Here is a 20,462-nt window from a genome sequence, read left to right on the forward strand (position 1 = left end):
TCATTAACGCAAGTTTGCTAATCAGGCGGAGTCCTTAATAGCTTAACCTAACTTACCCTTAACGACGAACTAATGTGAAATGAAGTAAAGTGAGTTAGGCAGGTTTTTAAACAGCATTTCACTTTCTGCTTTAGTTTTTTTTTTTAATCTTGGTTGTGGATAATGTCGTCTGTAACGTTAAATTTGTATTTTAAAGCTTTTTCGTGTGATTTCCATAGTAACGGTGATAACATTAACTGGTAAGTTAACGTCAGTTAACTAGTTATAGAAGCATAACGTAAACAGCGGGTGAATGTACTCCAAAATACTGAGGAAAATTGAGTTTATAATTCTATAACGTCTATTTATAATTCTCAAAACGTTACCACAATATAGGCTCTATCGTTTTGCAAGAGAATTAGGCTGTTCATTACATGTTCTTTAATATTTGCATAACAAAAACGTTTTTAAAACTTAACATTTAGAAATAATGTTTTCATAACTTAATGAAAACATTAGCGATAAGTTCTTGGAACGTATTTTTATTACCTGGGATGTCTTCAAAGAACTGTTTGGGCCCATACAATGAAAGTCAATAGGATCCAAAGAACATTGCCTGGAGTAAGAAAAGACTGAAACATTTTTAAAGCTTCTTACTTTTTTTTTTTTTCCCAACAGAAAGTCATACTGTTTTGGAACAACATGGTGAGTAGAGTGAAGGTGAGTAAATTATGACAGAATTTTCCTTTTTGGGTGAAGTATCTCTTTAAATATGGATTTGCTAGGGACAGCATGAAAATGAAAAGAGCAGCCAGATAAACCAGTACTAAGCTGTGAAACGTCAGTTTATTTTAAGATTTATAACGATCACTATCAGAATCCAGATCAGCTGGTTATTATGATCTTCTTTTGTCTGAGCTGATTTGAGTTGATTGTAGGAGCCTCACCCTCTTGATCGTTAACGAATTATTTATGAACGTGCAACAAAGACAATACTCAGTGGATTGTGATTTATGGTCTCCTTTTGATACCAAATATATCTGTTCTTCTGCAAATCTTCATTCCCTGTTTTCCTTCATCCCAGCCCTCGTTCACCTTCCCTCAACCCTTTTCCTTCCATACTCCTTTCCTCCTACTTTCTCCAACTGCTCCCACCTCTCTTTCTCGCTGGTGTTCCCATGGTATTGTGCTCGTAAGGTCAGGGACTTGGGCTGCTCTGTGTTAATAAAGCCAGTTGGAAAGATTCCCAGGGCCTGTGACAGAAAATAGAGGAGCTACTGCAAATAAGCAAAGTACACAGACACACTCTCAAAATCTTAATGGGCCTTGAACACACACACACATAAGCACAAGCCTGGGTTTCAGCCACAAGGTATAGGTTCAAAATTGCAAATTCAAGACGTTGCTTGTATTCAAAACAGATAGAAGTAATACAGGCATGCATGCTAAGACTTGCGGTGAAAAAAGTGTGCCACAGGTAAGAGCAGCAATACCAGAGTCATTCATGCACTGGCCTGCAACTCCGCTCTTTCATACACCCATAATCATTTTAGTCTTAGCTAGAGAATTCTTTTGCATTAAAACAGGGCAAGGTAAGTCAGTACAAATCTGTTTGTATCACATAAAACCCACATAAAACATGCAATGTTTGACCGCCTTTATTTTTACCTATATGAGCGAATAAAAGAAAGAGAGAGAGATGTCACTGAGAGATTGTCGGATCAGAAATCAGCATTTATTCACCATTTATTCAGTTTCTGTCTCTATGTCTTATCCTGTAAGTCTGTTGTAGTGTGTACAGCAGCAGCAGCAACAAATATTCACTTAACATCCAGTACAGAATCTGACAAAATAAAACCCAACACATGGGCAAAAATGTGTCAGGTGCAGATCTGAACTAGTGCTATAGAGGCACATGACACAGGGTTAACGTGTAGTCATAGCCATTAATGATTTACTTTTATTGATAAGGCAGCAAATGTTATAATACTCCTCACAGAGATGCAGCTGCTTCCCCTTTAGTCTAAAAACATGATGCATTTTTATTGTAAAACATCTTTGTCAGGAATGTAATGTATTTGTGAAGTAAGTCATCTCAATAATGTAAAAACATCACATTTTCAGTTGAATCCAAAATCCAGTAATAATCCAAGTCTGTATTTTTCACAAACTGAAAATAGCATTAATATTAAAAAAACAAAAACAAAACATGAATAATCACAGTATTTTGCTGTGGTGGAGCAGAAAAGTATTTCAGTGATGCTTATTAACGCATGTGTGGTTTTTAGCAATGCATACTTATACTTACACTTACCCATCTATATTTACCCAATTGCTTGTTGGCGTTACCTTTTAAACGGTATTGTACTTTTATTGCTTTTTGTTTTATTGTTGTAATTGTGCTTCAGTGATGTAAAATAAAAAGATCCTCAGTAACCCTGATCACCCTTAAATACAACTGTTTAAATGAGCTATATATGTTGTCCTAAACTAATAATAATTAAAAAAGTGAAGATATTTCATATTCAACATTATCTTTTGTCTCTTTCAAATCATTTGAGCAGTAAAGCAGCTATGAGAACTGTTTAGGTCACAAGTTTCTGGTTAATGTAGTCTAGGAAAATTCAAAAGAAACACTAAGAGTTATGATTAGTGATAAAATCTATTTATTCTATGTCTAACATTTAGGTCACTGTTCAGTGTTATAATGTTTAGCGTAATAAAATTAGTCCTTAATAAGTACTTGGCCAAATGAAAGGGTATATCATAGGATTTGTTCTATTTATGCATTTAATCTGCTTTTAGATCAGATGTACATTACCAGTCAAACGTTTTTTAAACAGTAATATATTTGTTTTTTATTTTATTTTATTTTATTTTTAAGAATTCTCTTCTGCTCACCAAGCCTGCATTTATTTGAACCAAAGTACAGCAAAACACTAAAATTTTGAAATGTTTACTATTTAAAATAATTGTTTTCTATTTGAATATATTTTAAAATGTAATTTATCAGAGTAATCAAAGCTAAATTTTCAGCATCATTATAGAAATGAATACTTTTATTTAGCATGGATGCTTTATATTCATCAAAAGTGATAATAAAGACATTTATAATGTTATTTGTAAACAATTTCTATTTCAGATAAATGCTGTTCTTATGAACTTTCTGTTCATCAAAGAAACCTGAAAAAATTCTAATCAGCTGTTCTTAACATAATAATAATAATAATAAATGTTTTTTGAGCAGCAAATCAGAATATTAGCATGATTTCTGTAGGATCATGTGACTGCAGTAATGATGCTAAAATTCAGCTATGAAATCACAGGAATAAATTACGTTTTAAAATATATTCCAACAGAAAGCAGTTATTTAAATAGTAAAAATATTTAAAAATTTTACTGTTTTTGCAGTACTTTAAATCAAATAAATGCAGGCTTGGTGAGCAGAAGAAACTTCTTTAAAAAACATTAAAATACTTTCTGTTCAAAAACTTTTGACTGGTAGTGTTTTTTAAAAAATAAATTTAAGTGCACAGAACTTTGATTCTGTCTATACATTCAGCTTTAGAATGAAACTCACAATGTAAGGATAAAACTGTAAGACAGTTTACTACTAACAACAAAGAAAAAATAAATAAGGAACAAAGAATCTTAAAGAAACAACCACCAAATACTCAGAAACACTTGCTGCTTAGAACAAAGCTTTTGAGAAGAGGAAAAAACTGAAACTGAGAATGTTTCAGATTTTTTAAAATATGAGAACTGATGAGTTTAAGTGAATACAGTAGATTTTGTTATTGCTTTTACAGTGTGAAGGTATAAAATTGATTGCAATATGACTGTGTTACGGTATGCTCTTTTAAGCCCTACCTGTTGACAGTTTGATGCACTTTGTGGTAAACTAATAAAAACAGTTATTCAAAAACAATTTGAATTTATAATCTGACAAAATAATGCTAATACTAATAGGTCTAGATCTGTGAACAGGAAGCACAAGGTATTATTAACCCATGTGTGGTGAGTTACATTGGGAATACCAGGGTAAAACAAGCCCTTCTTTAAGGCCCCATCACTCAGTCAGGGAAACAAAAAACCACTGCTGCCTAAGAAAAGTGATCATCTGTCAAAGCCTGAGGGATTGTAGACACCTCAACAACAACCAAACACACTAAAAACTAAAGGGAACACATTGCATATTCCTGCTCCGTGCAAAAACAGCCTTCGGGTTTCTGTTTTGGAACAATGAAAACTACTCCCAACAAAAAAAGAAAGTTACAGTTCCATGGTGTGGATGCAGAGGCCTCCTGGCATGTGTGTGTGTCCAGATCATTAGGGAGGAGCTGCACATTTTTACCCGATTACACAAATTGCAACAACACAGAGGGGGGGAGATGATGTCATTGCTGCTTTGAAAGAGAAAAATGTCAGTTTGTTCTTTTCCTGTAGTGAATCCAGTAGGCCTGTAGGATGTTGCTCTGTAATAGTACATATACACTGCAGGTAGTGTTAAATGTACTTGCTTAAATGCTTTCAGATGTTTCTAAATGTATCTAGGAGTAGCCAGAATTGGTTTAGTGCTTGTAGTCCAAAATGAAGAAAAACTCATTCAATCCATTTGAACACAGAAATCCAATGATAGAACAGATTCATTTCGTATTTTGTTCCAATCCTGTACAAAAACTCTATATATGATGTGCATAAAAATTCAAAATATCCAAGAAACGCAATTGTACAGCAGATAAATGAGTTGTTTTAGAGGGTAAACTCTTTTTATACATGAAGAAAAATATGATTAGTCCACATATGTACCATCAAGCTTTGACTCGGATTTCTCGTTCACGTTCAGGTATATATCTCTTGTCGTCCACTGGGTGTAAGTGCCCCACTGAACGTCCCTGTTCTCTGGCTGTCCATGATTTGAAGCACATCCTCTAGAATCGATGGCCCCAAGTCCAGATGGAGGGAAAGCATAGAGCCTGCGTTGGACAGATACTGCTTTTCCTCCCCATCTCCATCTTTCACACACTTCTCTTTTTCCTCAGAATCTGGACTTGGTCCGTAGGTGTGCAAATGGAGTGGAGAGCGGTTTGGAGATGCAGGAAGTGACATATGCCGTGACACGCTACTCTCTTCCAGGTGCAGTCTGGGAGGTTTAGGAGGTGGAGCGAGAGATGGAAATGTTGGCGGTGATTGGGTTGTCGTCAGTGTTGCTGGGACCTCAGTGGTCACCGTTGCTGCTGAAGTCACAGATGTTGGAGCCGGAAGGGTGAGCGCTTGCACCCCTCCAATGATAGGAAGAGACAGGGCATTTTTTAAAAGCGGCGAGCTCTCACAGGCTGGCGGGTGACTCCTTACACTCGCTGTGCGGCTTAGTTGGAATGACCCCTGGTGATCTTGTTGCCCTGGTAGCAGGTGAAATTTACCTTGTAGGAAAGACAGGTCACCGAAAAGATCCTCTGCGCCCCCGCCACTGCCGATGTGGATGGTGTGTCTGAAGTCTCCCAGCGGAGGACTGATCATGTCAGATGAAAGAATGTCACGCAGCTTTTCCTTCTTTCCTTTACGGCTTCGTCGTTTAAGGTATATGGGAGCCTTGGCAGACATTTCGGATCCACCGCGTCCTCCCGCACAACAGAGAGACAGACCTTGCAGCAGGGTGAATGGAGAAAGGAATGGTGAAAAGAATAAATGGACTGTACACGTGAAGGAGAGACAAAAATCACAACGCACTTAGCATTTGAAATCAATCCAGCTGGACAAAGTCAGGATGCTTTTTGTTCCTTTCTTGTGGAAAATTCTTCATTGGCTCAGTGTCTTTTTATATACAAATCCCAGAATTCACATTTGAAGGCCACATCCAGAAGGACAGTCCACATCCTATCAGGACAACAATCTTGCCATCGTTTTAGACGCTGAAAGTTCAGTCAGCCTGCAGTTTGGAAGAAAAGGAGAGAGTATTTAGTACATTCACTGTAGTACATAATGCTGATTTAGCAAGTTTGACAAAATAAAGCAGCTCACATTAAAACAAAACATCAGGTGGGCTGAAAGGAAACGCAAATTCACTTTCTGACAGCAGGTGGCACTTATGGAACAGCAGCAATACAGCGTTTCCTTGGTTACTGCTGTAAACAAAGCAGCACTGTGCTTTCAAGTACAACAGCAAAATGCATTATATGGATGTAAGATGAAAAAAAAATACCATCTAAACTTTTCTGAAGATTCATGTAATTCAGTATTTAGGATTTTCTTTCAATATTTTGCGCATGGTGAAGTGAGTTTGCTCTGCCTGCTATGGTACTTTCTCCTCTTTGCAACCTTCTTCAGTGTGTCTGACTTTGCCCAGTTAAAGAATTAGTTGTGTGTTATTAATAGTTGTATTAATGTGCTTAACAGGGATCTCCTCTCAATTCATGACGCTGTCTGTGTTACTTAGCTACTTGTACTGGTATGCTGGTTTTTAAAAAATTCCTACCTGATCTCATGACAAAAACATATCTGTGGGAACGTTTTCGTGAGATGCGAAATATGTACCAATACGTACATATCACTGCAGTTTCCAACAGAAATGTCCACTAGGGGCGGTAAAACAGTGAGCACTTGTAATCATTTTCGTACACAGTTATGATTACAGCTCCACATGTTTCGCTTTATGGATGTATCAAGCTTACTCAGTAGCTCAGCCGGCAAGGAATTGGACTTGGGATGCAGAATCCTTGTGAAAAACATGACTCACAATGAAAGAGCTGAAAGATGAGATTGTGTTTTTACATCACATTTGCTTTTGTTCACACTATCGATAGGTTTAGGTGTGGTCCAGATGGTATGTTACTTTAAAATGTCACGGAGCATTAGAGTTATAGCACCACTCAACGGACATTTTACGTTTTTGTAACACATACAAAAACAAAGTCACATAAAACACACCATATGTACGTTCATCTGTTCCAGAGAAAAAAATGAGCACTCTTTTAGCACCACTCTGTACATTTCTGGAAACTGCAGTGATATGCACTTATTGGTATGTATTTCACGTCTTGCGAAAATGTTCCAGCAGGTATGCTTTTGTCATGACACCAGGTTGAAAAATTCATACCATGTGCGTAATTCAAAAAATTCAAAGTTTGAACCGGTATCTATTATTACTATATATATATTTTTAACAACTCTTTTTTTTTTTGGTTTGCTTGCTTTTTATTTACAACTAAACTGAGCCAACCTACAAAGTACAAAAAATTATGTCACATTACAAAAAGATGAAACCAAATTCAGTGGCACAACTTATATAACACATGGATTCATTAGGTCAAAGTTAAAAGTGGGATCATTAAGAGAGGGGAAGACAACAGAAAAAAAAATGTTACAAAATTTAATAAGAAGTGAGAGAGAATAAACAAACTATAATTTGGAAAGAGTTAGAGCAAATAATCAGTGTTTGTTATTCTTGGCATGTTTGACTTGTCTTGTAGACATAGGAAAGATGACTTTATCATGTCTTTGTGTGTCTGTTGATAGTCGATTCGACTGTCAAAACTTACGAAGATTCAGCAGCAGTTAAATGGGAACATTTGAGTGAATGTGTTAGTGTGTATGTTTGCGTGCTGAAAAGTGTAACAGACCGTACAATCTGTATGTGTGTGACAATACATAAGGAGATCCAGAGCATGACTAGTAACGCATACCTTCAGCATTAAATCATACTTCTGGAGCTGGTTCTGTTAACTATATCCGGGTGTGTGTGTGTGTGTGTGTGTGTATTTCCTTCAACCTTGACTTTTATCAAAATGAGTTTAACTAGCGCACACTCCGACCAAAAACAAAGGCCAGTGTTTCCATCTCAAGGGTGGGAAAAGCCACTTCGCTGTTGCATAAGTGACCCAGCAAAAGTCAGAGAAGTTCTGAAATGTTCTAGGGAATAAACTACAGTGTGTTTACACAGCATTTCCCTTAAATTATACAGATCCTAGATGTGTCAACGGAGTGTTTTGTGTCTTGGCTAACAGATTGCATCAACACTGTATGTAGGTCAATGAAACATGCCTATTCCAGTTTGATCATGTCATTTATAAAGTACATTTTTGTAAGATTTTAACGTTATAGACGAGCAATGTTTTCAAATGGCCATAAATTCACATTTTTGTACAAAACATGGTAACAGGGTTGAAAAAGAGTGATAAAAAAGAGGAAGATCTTGAAAAGTCTACTTAAAAATGATACCATTATGACAAATGTTTGATATTTGATATTGACTGATTTACATCATTATTCCCACCAAAAAAAAAAAAAAAGAAAAATTATGTCATCATTTACTAACCGTCATGTTTTTTCCAAATATGCACAACTTACTTTCTTCTATAGAATGTAAGAGAACATATCTGTGACCATGGAAAACAAAATCAGTCATAAGGGTCAATTTTCTAAAACTGAAATGTATACATGGTCTAAAAGCTGAACAAATAAGCTTTCCATTGATGTATGGTTTGTAAGATAGGACAATATTTAGCTGAGATACAACCATTTAAAAATCTGGAATCTGAGGGTGCAAAAAAAAAAGTTGTCTAAATTAAGTGCTTAATAATGCATATTACTAATCAAAAAATAAGTTTTGATATATTTACAGTAGGAAATTTACAAACTGTCTTCATGCAGCATGGTCTTTACTTAATATCCTAATGATTTTTGGCATAAAAGAAAAATCAATAATATTGACCCATATAATGTATTTTTGGCTACTGCTACATATATACCCATGCTACTTAAGACTGGTTTTGTGGTCCAGGGTCACATTTTGAGAAATGCCTCAACGTATATTTTGTTTACACATTGTAAGTACATGTAAGTACATCGTCACCCATGTTTTTTGATCCAAAATGTTCTTCAGGTTTGGAATGACATGATTAAATGATGACAAATCTTTATTTATAAGGTGGAGTATGCCTTTAGGGTAAAACATTATGGTAACAAGTTCATTTCATAATTCACTACGCAAAGTAAAATCTAAAAATATACACAGGAGGAATAAAGACAAATGCAAGTTATTTACACTTTTTTTTTTTTTTTTTACAAAATGTGCAATTTTGCTAACATAACAAGAGGAACTTGCAAACAGAGGTGGAGACAGGCCTGTTTCTTTCGAGAGATAGCTTATATCGATAAATGTGCATGGCAAATGTACAGATGCGAGTACACATGTACATGCTTCACAGAAGCCAGTATGTTGACACACTAAATTGAGCAACATAATAATGAACCACAGAAAACAGAGTCAGAGAACCCTTCACAAAGACCCGCCCCCTTCATTACTGCTGCTATGTCTGACAAGCCATTCACTCTCACGTCACACATCATGTTGTCACGCAGTGAAAAATACATTGCGGAGCAAAGAGGAAACTGACAACGCACCGATAGACAAGACAGAGCAGGTTCTGCAATTTTTGATTCTGTAATTTTCCAAGAAATTCAAACAATAAATTCTGTTTTTTTGGCTCATTAATGTGTCACTCAGATCGCTGTAGCTCCTCAGTTTAAGCGGCACATCATCTCTTAGTTAATTACTAGTTATAGCATGAAATAAACAAGAATGAACATCAGAAGGAATCTTGTTGCAACCGTGGAAAGATGTCAATACACACTATTTTTCAAGTTCATATCCAGTGACGTTAATCTACTCTCCTGTCTGGTTTGTTTGTCGGACAAAAATGGCAAACTCTGCGTTATGACTGGTCAGATCGCCTTTCAGTCAAACTCCCTGGGAAGGTCAATTAGCACATCAGTTTTAGCCCGACTGAACCAACAGATTAATTAAATTACATTGAAACCTGCATGGTTTGTTTCAAATGTACATTTTTAATTTTTTAGGTGAGATCATTTACAAGTTATTTCTAAAAGATACAAGTAAAATAAATGATTTTGTCAGGATACTGTTACATTTAAATTTAAATTTCGGGTGAAATAAGCAGATAAATCAGCACTCAAAATACACAAAGATCTATCTTCATTACATAAATTGGGTGAAATTGATAAACTACAAATCGGTAAACTACACACAGTAGCATACCGCATTTACAAAAAGTGGGCCAGCATTAGTTTCTCGGATAACAGCTTTGGATGTCAGAAAGGCTTTAATCAAACCACAAACGAATAACAGTTTTTCCGGAGAAGGAATGGGGTAAGTCCTGTTCAGACTCGCAGAGGAGTGTCACAAAGTGTGAATGCTTTTTCTTTTATGGTATTCCCATATCTCTGTGTTTATAACAGTATAATCATAGACATTAAACAATTCGGTGGAACTCTGAGTTTGAAGTATTTCATGTGTACCATCATTTAATCCAATTACAGTTAAGTTAAAAAATAAGACATTTCACAATGTGCAAATGAACTATAGGCTGCTCCACTGAAGGCCTGAGGTTATTTATTAGTTTCAGAGCAGAAGTGAACAATGTTGCTGGAAAGCGTAAATGGGGCGCTGTGCTCAGACAAGCCCTCAATAAACAGCTCTGTTTGGTAGACAATGCAGAGAACAAACTGACAAAAAAACACAACAGCTTTTGGTTTGTTTTACAGAGAGAGATACTGTCAAACCTGACTGTCAACCATCAAAACACCAATGGTACAATCTTTGTCCAGATCTCAGAGACTAACACGTTTTTATTGTAAAAAAAAACTGAAGAATGAACACTGAAAGAACACTAAAAATATCTACTCTACTTTAGTCTAAAAATCAACACAATGGACCATTTTTCTTTAACTCCGAATGAATCCATTAAAATTAAAATTTTATTAGGATCTGGCTCCAAAACGGTCATCAAACAAACAGCACTAAATGGCAGTGAGGTTTGCCTATAAAATTTGACTTTATAACCAAATTCTAAACACATTAACGAAAAAATACTTAGTAACTGACGGCGCACAGACTGAGCAAACCAGAGATGGGCTATCAGATCACCTCCCCCAGTTCAAAAATGGCTTAAAAATGCATATTCCGGAAGCTGTTCTGCTTGAATTGAAGTCAATGGAGGAAAATACAAAGAACACACTGCTCCTGTGTGGAAACATCTCGTTATATAGTAAATTGCCTACTTTCTGATAAACATATTTGCAATTATAAATATTACATATTTACATCTTCATTTTGGAATGAGCTAAAATTAGAGTCTGGTAACGAAAAATAGCTGTTTTATAAGATAACTCGTGAACAATTTTCTAACAGGTAATGCTCATTTTATGGAACTATGCATGTACTTCCATGGTATTGCAGATACAATTATGAAAGGGATGACAACAGAGCCATTACGGTTGGCTTACAGGTCACGTGATCACTTTAGGCTTCTTTTATGTTTCCTTATGATAGGGTAAGGTTGTCATCACATCCTCTATGGATTTAAATAGAGCTGCATTTCCTCATAAAATATCATAAAACAACTCAAAACAAACAAAATACACAAATATTTGCTGTTCTAAACAAAATTATGTTTCAGTAATCTGATTGCAAAACCTACTAGCCAAACTTCAATTTTAAATTCAAACTCCAAAGACATTTCAAAACTTTTTGAAACTTTCAAAAGGCTTTTGTTATACAAACATTTTTTTTTTTCTAAATTACACTTGCAACAATATGAATTTGAATTCATTTAATTCAATTTTATTCAAATTCTTTGCAATCCCTTACTTTATAAGAGCTCAGGAAATGATTTAAAATACATCTGTTGTGGAGGGCAGGTCAGCCTGTCATTCGCGCGTGTACGCTTTCCCAAACTATACAATGACACGTAATTATACTCATTTACAGATCATATTTAGCTCACACGTACCTTTTAAACAAGCAAACGATACTTTTGTGACTAAAGCAGAGTCATTTAACTCCGTTCATCTCACATGGCAGCAGCCCAATGTCATGGCAGTTTGCGCGCACCACCCTGCGCTCGTTTGGCTACAAGAGCAACAACACCCCATATTACATTATCACTGGCGGATACAATAGGTAGTTTCCTATACTGTATGGTCAAGACATTTGTTTAGAATGATAATTTGCATTATAAAAATGTAACTGATCTGAAAAAAGAGGCAGTTACGCGTAACTCCTCCGTGAAAACACCCATACATGATTACTTTATATTTTGTATTTAACCGGAATGGGATTTATTTAAACTCCAAATGCAAATATTAAAATTTCGCCTACCTTTGAGATGCCCGTGTGATCAAACTCCTATCCAAAACGCGTCTATGCGCAGGACTTTCAGGTCAAAATGATTCAGTATCAATTCTGCTCTGTCATATATACTTCCTTCCGCACTAAAACCTGCAGAACTGACAGAAGTATAAAAATAACCCTAACACTTGATACCGCATACCTATACAGAGAGTATTTGCTGATCCCGTAGAAATAGAGCCGCGCTATAGAGCGCTGTAAGCCCACCTCACATCACTGCTGAAACAGAGTGCACAGGACTGGCCTCAGTGGATCTGGATTGTCGTTCATATCTACAATTGTGGTATCCATGCCATTATTTGGCGTTCACCGCTCTGTTGTCCCGCTTCTTCCGTGTTTGCTGAAGATTCCAGCAGGACAGCAGAGGGAGTCTGTAGCGCATCACACACACGCGCGCCGCTGTCAGCACACGTTTGTGGTGACTCATAATTTGAAGTTATCACACCCTTCCCCACTCGCATATACCATATCAAAACAATCTGAATGTATCCCTATCCAAACTTTTAATCTCTCATATACTCATCGCACAAAAGACAGAGATAACTCGTTGTCATCACATCCTGTATATATGAAAACTAAGATGCATTTTCAATCCTGACTGAAAAGTATGAAAAAACCACAATTGTTTTAGCTTCCAATCTTTTTAAAATATTTTAAGATAACACTACTAATATGAATTTCTTGAATTTAAAATTAGTTCAAGATCAGGAATTTAATTTGAAATTAAAGTTGTGATAAATGGAAATAGTAACAGATTGCTTGTTTATTGCTTGAACCATCTTCTTCAAGGCAGACGTAATCCTATGGGCGAGACTTCCAATACATTAGCCGCTATATACACTGATCAAAATGATAAACTCAACACTTTTGTTTTTGCCCTCATTTTTCATGAGCTGAACTCAAAGATCTAAGACTTTTTCTACGTACACAAAAGGCCTATTGCTCTCAAATATTGTTCACAAATCTGTCTAAATCTGTGTTAGTGAGCACTTCTCCTTTGCCGAGATAATCCATCCACCTCACAGGGGTGGCATATCAAGATGCTGATTAGACAGCATGATTATTGCACAGGTGACACAATAAAAGGCCACTCTAAAATGTGCAGTTTTATCACACAGCACAATGCCACAGATGTCGCAGGTTTTGAGGGAGCGTGCAATTGGCGTGCTGACTGCAGGAATGTCCACCAGAGCTGTTGCCCGTGAATTGAATGTTCATTTCTCTGCCGTAAGCCATCTCCAAAGAATTCAGAGAATTTGGCAGTACATCCAACCGGCCTCACAACCGCAGACCACGTGTAACCACACCAGCCCAGGACCTCCACATCCAGCATCTTCACCTTCAAGATCATCTAAAACCAGCCACCCGGACAGCTGCTGCAGCAATCGGTTTGCATAACCAAAGAATTTCTGCACGAACTGTCAGAACCCATCTCAGGGAAGCTCATCTGCATGCTTGTCATCCTCATCGGGGTCTCGACCTGACTGCAGTTCGTCGTTGTAACCGACTTGAGTGGGCAAATGCTCACATTTGATGGCATCTGGCATTTTGGAGAGGTGTTCTCTTCACGGATGAATCCCGGTTTTCACTGTACAGGGCAGATGGCAGACAGTGTGTATGGCGTTGTTTGGGTGAGCGGTTTGCTGATGTCAACGTTTTGGATCAAGTGGCCCATGGTGGCGGTGGGGTTATGGTATGGGCAGACATATGTTATAGACAACGCAGGTGCATTTAATTGATGCTATTTTAAATGCACAGAGACACTGTGACGAAATCCTGAGGCCCATTGTTGTGCCATTCATCCACGACCATCACCTCATGTGGAAGCATGATAATGCATGGTCCCATGTTGCAAGGATCTGTACACAATTCCTGGAAGCTGAAAACATCGCTCTGGATCGGAGTATACGACAGTGTGTTTCAGTTCCTATCGAATATTCAGCAACTTCGCACAGCCATTGAAGAGTAGTGGACCAACATTCCACAGGCCACAATCAACAACCTGATCAACTCTATGCATAGGAGATGTGTTGCACTGCTTGAGGCAAATGGTGGTCACAGAAGATACTGACTGGTTTTCAGACCCCCCCGGACCCACCCAATACAGTAAAACTGCACATTTTAGAGTGGCCTTTTATTATGGCCAGCCTAAGGCACACCTGTGCAATAATCATGTTGTGTAATCAGCATCTTGATATGCCACACCTGTGAGGTGGATGGAGTATCTCGGCAAAGGAGAAGTGCTCACGAACACAGATTTAGACAGATTTGTGAACAACATTTGAGAGAAACAGGCCTTTTGTGTACATAGAAAAAGTCTTAGATCTTTGAGTTCAGCTCATGAAAAATGGGGGCAAAAACAAAAGTGTAACATTTATAATTTTGGTCAGTGTATATATATATATATATATATATATATATATATCCAGAAGAATAACAACGTGCAGTAAATGGTAAAACTGTTTGCAATACAAACCAGTGTGCTCATAATTAAGATAATACATTAACATAATATGATAAGACAGACTAATTTGCAATATCAAGCGGCAAAACCAGGTGTATTGTACAGCTAAAAATAGTTGGACGTGGATGAGACTGGAAGCCAGACCCGTGAAATTTATAAAAGGCTGCGCCCACTCTTACAGGAAAAATAAGCTGGATAGAAAAATAATTTAAAAAAGTTGGGTGGGGACTTGTTTTTATTCGATTTTTTACCAAGAACATCAACAAAATAGTCCATGTGACATCAGTGGTTAAACCGTAATTTTATGTCACATGGACTTTTTTGTTGATGTTCTTGGTACCTTTCTGGACTTTGAACGTGGTAGGTCCCTGAGGTTCAGAAAGCTCTCGGATTTCATTAAACATATCTTAATTTGTGTTCCGAAGCTGAACGAAGGTCTTATGGGTTTGGAATAACATGTTAATGACAGAATTTTAATTTTTGGGTGAACTATCCCTTTAATAGCATTATGCTCCTTCAGAGATAATTTTTATTAGTACATATTTAACTTTTTAAAAAGTAGACACTACTTTTTTTGATTAATGTAATCCCCTTACTCAAGCATTCAGCACTAACAATAACTGCTGGCCAGTGGTTTCTTGTCTGTCTGCCTTTGGGAGGATCTCAGCCTTGTTTCCTAGACCTATTTCTGTGGAGATTCTATCTGTTCTTTCAAGCTTGTACTGTAGATTCTTAAACACCTTCCTGTGACTCATGCAGTCAGTGAATACAGTTCCTGCATACTGCATCCTATCAATAGCTCATAATAACTGACCTGTGTTCGTAAAAAAAAAAAAAAGCAGCTAGTATTCCTATTGCTCTTATTGTGTGCCAGAATTCATCACACAGTGACAATGACAGGATGTCCAATGGAAATGTACGTCACACAGATTGTTCACACAACATAGCGGCAAAAGATGACTCAACCATATTCTATATTTATGCAGTAATGAACATTATTACGTATTACACAAAAATGGTTCAATTTTACAAATTTAGCTCAGAGATGCTATCCTAAACTTAGCATCTCAAAGCTAAATATGTAAAACTGAATAGTTTTCAGGAGCTTGAACAGACAGGATTTATGAAACACACCAGTCTACCCACTTGCAATCACTTCCTCCATCTTTCTTATCTCCTCATTTGTCTTTCACAGCAATCCGTGTTCCGCTGTTCTTTCACATTCCTCTAATCTATTCAATGCGGGTCCAGAAACTCCAGACCAAACAAAATGCTTCAACACAATCTTATTTTCTAATTTTTTTAGTCAACTAAACAATGTCTATAGTGAAATTCTATAAATCTCTGATCATGAGACTTTCGGACGTTCTGCCAGTTCTCATATTTAGACGCTTTTCAATTACATTAACAATGTTTGACTTAACATGTTTAAATCTGTCTAAAATGGACTCTTTCTTTTCCTCTTTCTTTTTTTTTATTCCATACTAATTATAACAATGTATGATGGTTTTGCTCAACATATGGAGACCAGAGTGAAGCTAAATGGTCTTGGCTTGATCACTTCCTCTTAGATATCTGAGCTGCTTTGTCTATCTGCTTATCTCCCCTCATGACCCTATCTGCTCTTATGAACTACAAGCCCTCAGCCCTCAGCATCACACATATTTGTCTGTAGAACAATGTGAAGTCATAATACTGCATGTGCAGCTTTGATTGGGAAGTGGGGCCAGCTATTATCCATCTTTCTGTTCTCCAAATCCACTCCAGATGTGATGCACATTTTGTAGAGCACCTGAACTCATGATTCTATAGAAACACACACATACACATAAGAGCAGAAACACAATGCATGCCGCTTCCAGCAACACGCTATACTCCAGATACTGTCTGAGGAACCGCTTAAAGCTGAAATTGGAATCAGTGAGCGACAGCATACTTTAGGACTGTAGGGACTTGTGAGTGGAGCTAATTGTCTAATTTACTAGAATGCATCTACCCCCCTGAAGCAAACTAAGTATTTTGCAAATTCAGCAGTCAAAAGGCAAAGTAAGTTCAACAGTCTTTGGTTCACATGTGCAGAAACACTGAACACTGCTCACCATTTCTGTGGTTAGCCACAAACCATTTAATTGGCATCTGTCAAATATCAATCTATGAGCATACAGATGTTCCGGCGCCTCGTGTTTATAGTGACTATACTGTCTATCATGATAAATTTGTTGTCGCCTTCTCAAAGTGTCAGACAGTGATTTGGAAGAGGTCTATTACTGACATACATACACCAGTTTCAGCTTGAGTGAGTCCCTGAGTAGAAACAAACATACACATTACGTTTAGAACTGGCTTCCAGACCAGATCACAAGAAAATCTACTTCTAATCATGATAACATAAATACAGACATACAATATACATATATGAATAAAAAGCCAAATAAATAAATCTTTTTGTATTTCATGAATAGCAAGTCCAGTAATACTAAATTAATCACGCTGCTTTTAAAGGAGAAGTTCACTTCTGTTGAGAGACAGAATGTAAATGTCCTCTTAATTTACTCACCCCCATGTCATCCAAGATGTCTTGCTTTCTTCAGTCAAAAAGAACCTAAAGTTTGTGAGGAAAACATTCCAGGATTTTTCTCCAGATAGTGGACTTCAATGGTGGCCAGTGGGTTGAAGGTCCAAACTGCAGTTTCAAAGGGCTCTACATGATCCCAGCCAAGAATTAAGGGTCCCATCTAGCAAAAGATCTGTCATTTTCTAAGAATAATACAAATTTATATACTTTTCAACCACAAATGCTCGTCTTGAACTAGCTAGACCTCACCATTATGTAATCACACATGCGAAATTACCAACCCAGTGTTTACAAAGCAATTGTGCAAAGAAAGTCAAATGCCCTTTACAAAAAAGGTAAAACAACGATGTTGGACCATTTTGAAGTTGGAGGAGTTTTTCACCCTACCCTACCTTTTTGAACCAAAGTACACAGACGAAGAACTAACTGTGCGTGATCTTTCCAACGTCATTACGTAATGTGTGAAGACGCGCATCACAGAGCTAGTCCAAGATGAGCATTTGTGGTAAAAAGTGTTTTTTTTTTTTTTTTTTTTTACTTTTTTTTAAGAAAATGGCCAATTGTTGCGCTAGGTAAGACCCTTATTCCTTAGCTGGGATCATGTAGAGCCCTTTAAAGCTGCACTGAAATTGCAATTTGGACCTTTAATCTGTTGATTCCCATTGAAGCCCACTATATGTTAAGTAGCATTGGTTTATTTGTATTAATAGCCAAAAATACATTGTATGGGTCAAAATTATCGATTTTTATTTTATGCCAAAAGTCATTAGAATATTAAGTTAAGATCATGTTCCATGAAGATGTTCCAAGATGTTCATGTCTTTCTTTCTTCAGTCGTAAAGAAGTTATGTTTTTTGAGGAAAACATTTCAGCATTTTTCTCCATATAATAGACTGATATGGTGCCCCGATTTTAAACTTCCAAAAGGCAGTTTAAATGCGTCTTCAAACGATCCCAAATGCGGTTTCCAGCCGAAGAAAAAGGGTCTTATCTGGCAAAACGATCAGTTATTTTCATTAAAAAATACAATTTAAATACATTTTAATGTCAAAGTGAACATGCAAAGATCAAACACCCTTAACAAAACAGGTAAAACGGCGATATAGGGTGATTTTGAAATTGAGGGAGAACATGAAATGGGAGTTTTTCGACATAACTGTCATGAACCAGAACAAAAGCAGTCCAGGCAGAGTGAGACAAGGCAAGCGTTTGGCATTAAAAAGTATATAAACTCTATTATTTTTATTAAAATAACTGGTCGTTACGCTAGATAAGACCCTTCTTCCTCGGCTGGCATCATTTACAACCGCATTTAGGGTCGTTTGAAGCCACATTTAAACTGCATTTAGGAAGTTCAAAATCGGGGCACCATATCAATCCATTATATGGAGAAAAATGCTCAAATGTTTTCCTCAAAAAACATAATTTCTTTATGACTGAAGAAAGAAAGACATGAACATCTTGGATGATGAGGGGGTGAGTACATTATATGTGAATCTTTGTTTTGGAAGTGGACTTCCAAATGTAATTTTTGATTAGTCATTGCTAAGAACTTCATTTGGACAATTTTTCAGGCGAATTTCTCAGTATTTTGATATTTTTGCACCCTCAGATTCCACATTTTCAAATAGTTGTACTTGTTGTGCTATCCTAACAAACATCATATAGATACATCGATAGAAAGCTTATTTATACAGCTTTCGGATGATGTATAAATCTCAATTTCAAAGAACTGACCCTCACGACTGGTTTTGTGGTCCCGGGTCACATATGAAGAAAAATCCTAAAATGTTTGCCTCAAACACCTTAATGTCTTTGCAAATGAAGAAAGACAGACCTGAACATCTTAGATGACATGCATGAGGGTATGCAAATGATCAGGACATTTTCCTTCTGTAAATGAACTTCTCCTTTAAGAGCCACTCGCCTGTTTGTTTTTCCTAGTCAGGTTCTTAGGCTTTGGAAAGTCATGTGTAACTCGATTACACTAATGATCAAACTCATGCAAGCTTTTCCCAGTGGAGCTGAGTGCGCTCGGTCACGCGCACTGCAGTATGCTGACTCTACATTCTGCACAGCTCCACTCACTTCAGCTCTTCCTCTGAACTCAACAACTCTAAACTGAAATAAGCGCATTGGTTTATCAGCACTGCGATCGCATTTCAACACATTCATCTGCATCTGATTTACAAGGATAACAGGCGCACCCGAATTTCCACTTTGTGAATGTTATCTAAAAGTTTCTCACGGCCGTGATAACAAATCTACTGAACATTCACGCCTTTCCTCGAAACTATTGCGCAAACAGCGTCGATATTCACCTGAATAAACGACATCTGCCACACACGCAGCCAAAAATGACTGTTGAAACCTACTCTGAATTCTAGAACAAGCTTTTTAATAACCATGGTAACCATTTCCGTTACAGTTAAGTAAGTTAAACCAATAATTCCATCGCGTCTGGTTAAATTCAAATACATGACGCATTAACTAATAGAACAAACGTTATTTTGCTAAAAAAAATATGTGAATTTACTTACAATAATTCCGTTCCGAAGATCCAGCGACAGGTTCTTTACATCTTATACCACTCCGTTGGAAGCTCAAAGACAGTTTGGCAACAGTTTAAAGCGTCTATGACACTTTAGTGAGGGTCCAGCCCCTCTCACTGCACTCAGCCGGTTTTAACGGTCGCTGGGAAACGCGCCATTGTGACTGAACACAAAGCGGGGGCCCGGGAGGGATGGAGGTGAGGCCCGCCGTCGCGCTTTTAAATCGGCCTTAACATATTGGTGCTGCGTTGCCAAGCGATTCTGAACACTTGATAGACTTGATAGATGACACTCATCAAGCCTGTAAGTTTAAAACATAATAAGCACAGGAGGAGGAACGACCGTTAGTCAGTATATTACTAACTAAACGGGGGATTTGCATACTGAGCAAGTATATAACAGAGCATAAAGGGACCTGTTGAGAGGGCATTTTTATGGAGGCCTTGTTTGCAGCTCTGTAGGCAGTTGAAAGCTTTCTGGTTGTGTTTCAAGGCCAGATTCAGAACAACTTGTTCTCTGCATGGTGCAGACGTGGTCAAAACGATGAAAATGTGTCTCCTTCTCAACCCAGTTGTTATACATTAGTCTACATTTGAAGTGGATCAAAAAAGTTCATCAAAGTTGTTCTAAGACAAGAACGGGTATTGTTTTGGTTTCAGGACAACTTTGATGGTTTTGATCCAC

At 37.2% G+C, this 20,462-nt stretch overlaps 1 protein-coding gene across 5 annotated transcripts; it reads right to left on the bottom strand.

Annotated features, from left to right (window-relative positions):
- Window positions 1–1,538: 1,538 nt before the first annotated feature.
- On the bottom strand, window positions 1,539–19,904 carry cdc42ep2 (CDC42 effector protein (Rho GTPase binding) 2). 5 transcript variants are annotated; one of them, XM_051109191.1, is made up of 3 exons: window positions 19,767–19,904; window positions 5,710–5,908; window positions 1,539–5,624 (listed from the first exon to the last, which is right to left on the bottom strand). In XM_051109191.1, exons 2-3 carry the CDS (start codon window positions 5,714–5,716, stop codon window positions 4,822–4,824), a joined length of 810 nt encoding a protein of 269 aa, XP_050965148.1. In that variant the 5' UTR covers window positions 5,717–5,908; window positions 19,767–19,904; the 3' UTR covers window positions 1,539–4,821. The 5 variants fall into 5 exon arrangements, with proteins under 5 accessions (XP_050965148.1, XP_050965149.1, XP_050965147.1 ...); XM_051109192.1 differs by lacking the exon at window positions 19,767–19,904 and adding an exon at window positions 12,395–12,605; XM_051109190.1 differs by lacking the exon at window positions 19,767–19,904 and adding an exon at window positions 12,158–12,605.
- Between the last annotated feature and the right edge of the window lie 558 nt (window positions 19,905–20,462).

This window comes from Labeo rohita, chromosome 5, assembly GCF_022985175.1.
Source record: "Labeo rohita strain BAU-BD-2019 chromosome 5, IGBB_LRoh.1.0, whole genome shotgun sequence".
Taxonomy (NCBI): Eukaryota; Metazoa; Chordata; class Actinopteri; order Cypriniformes; family Cyprinidae; genus Labeo; species Labeo rohita.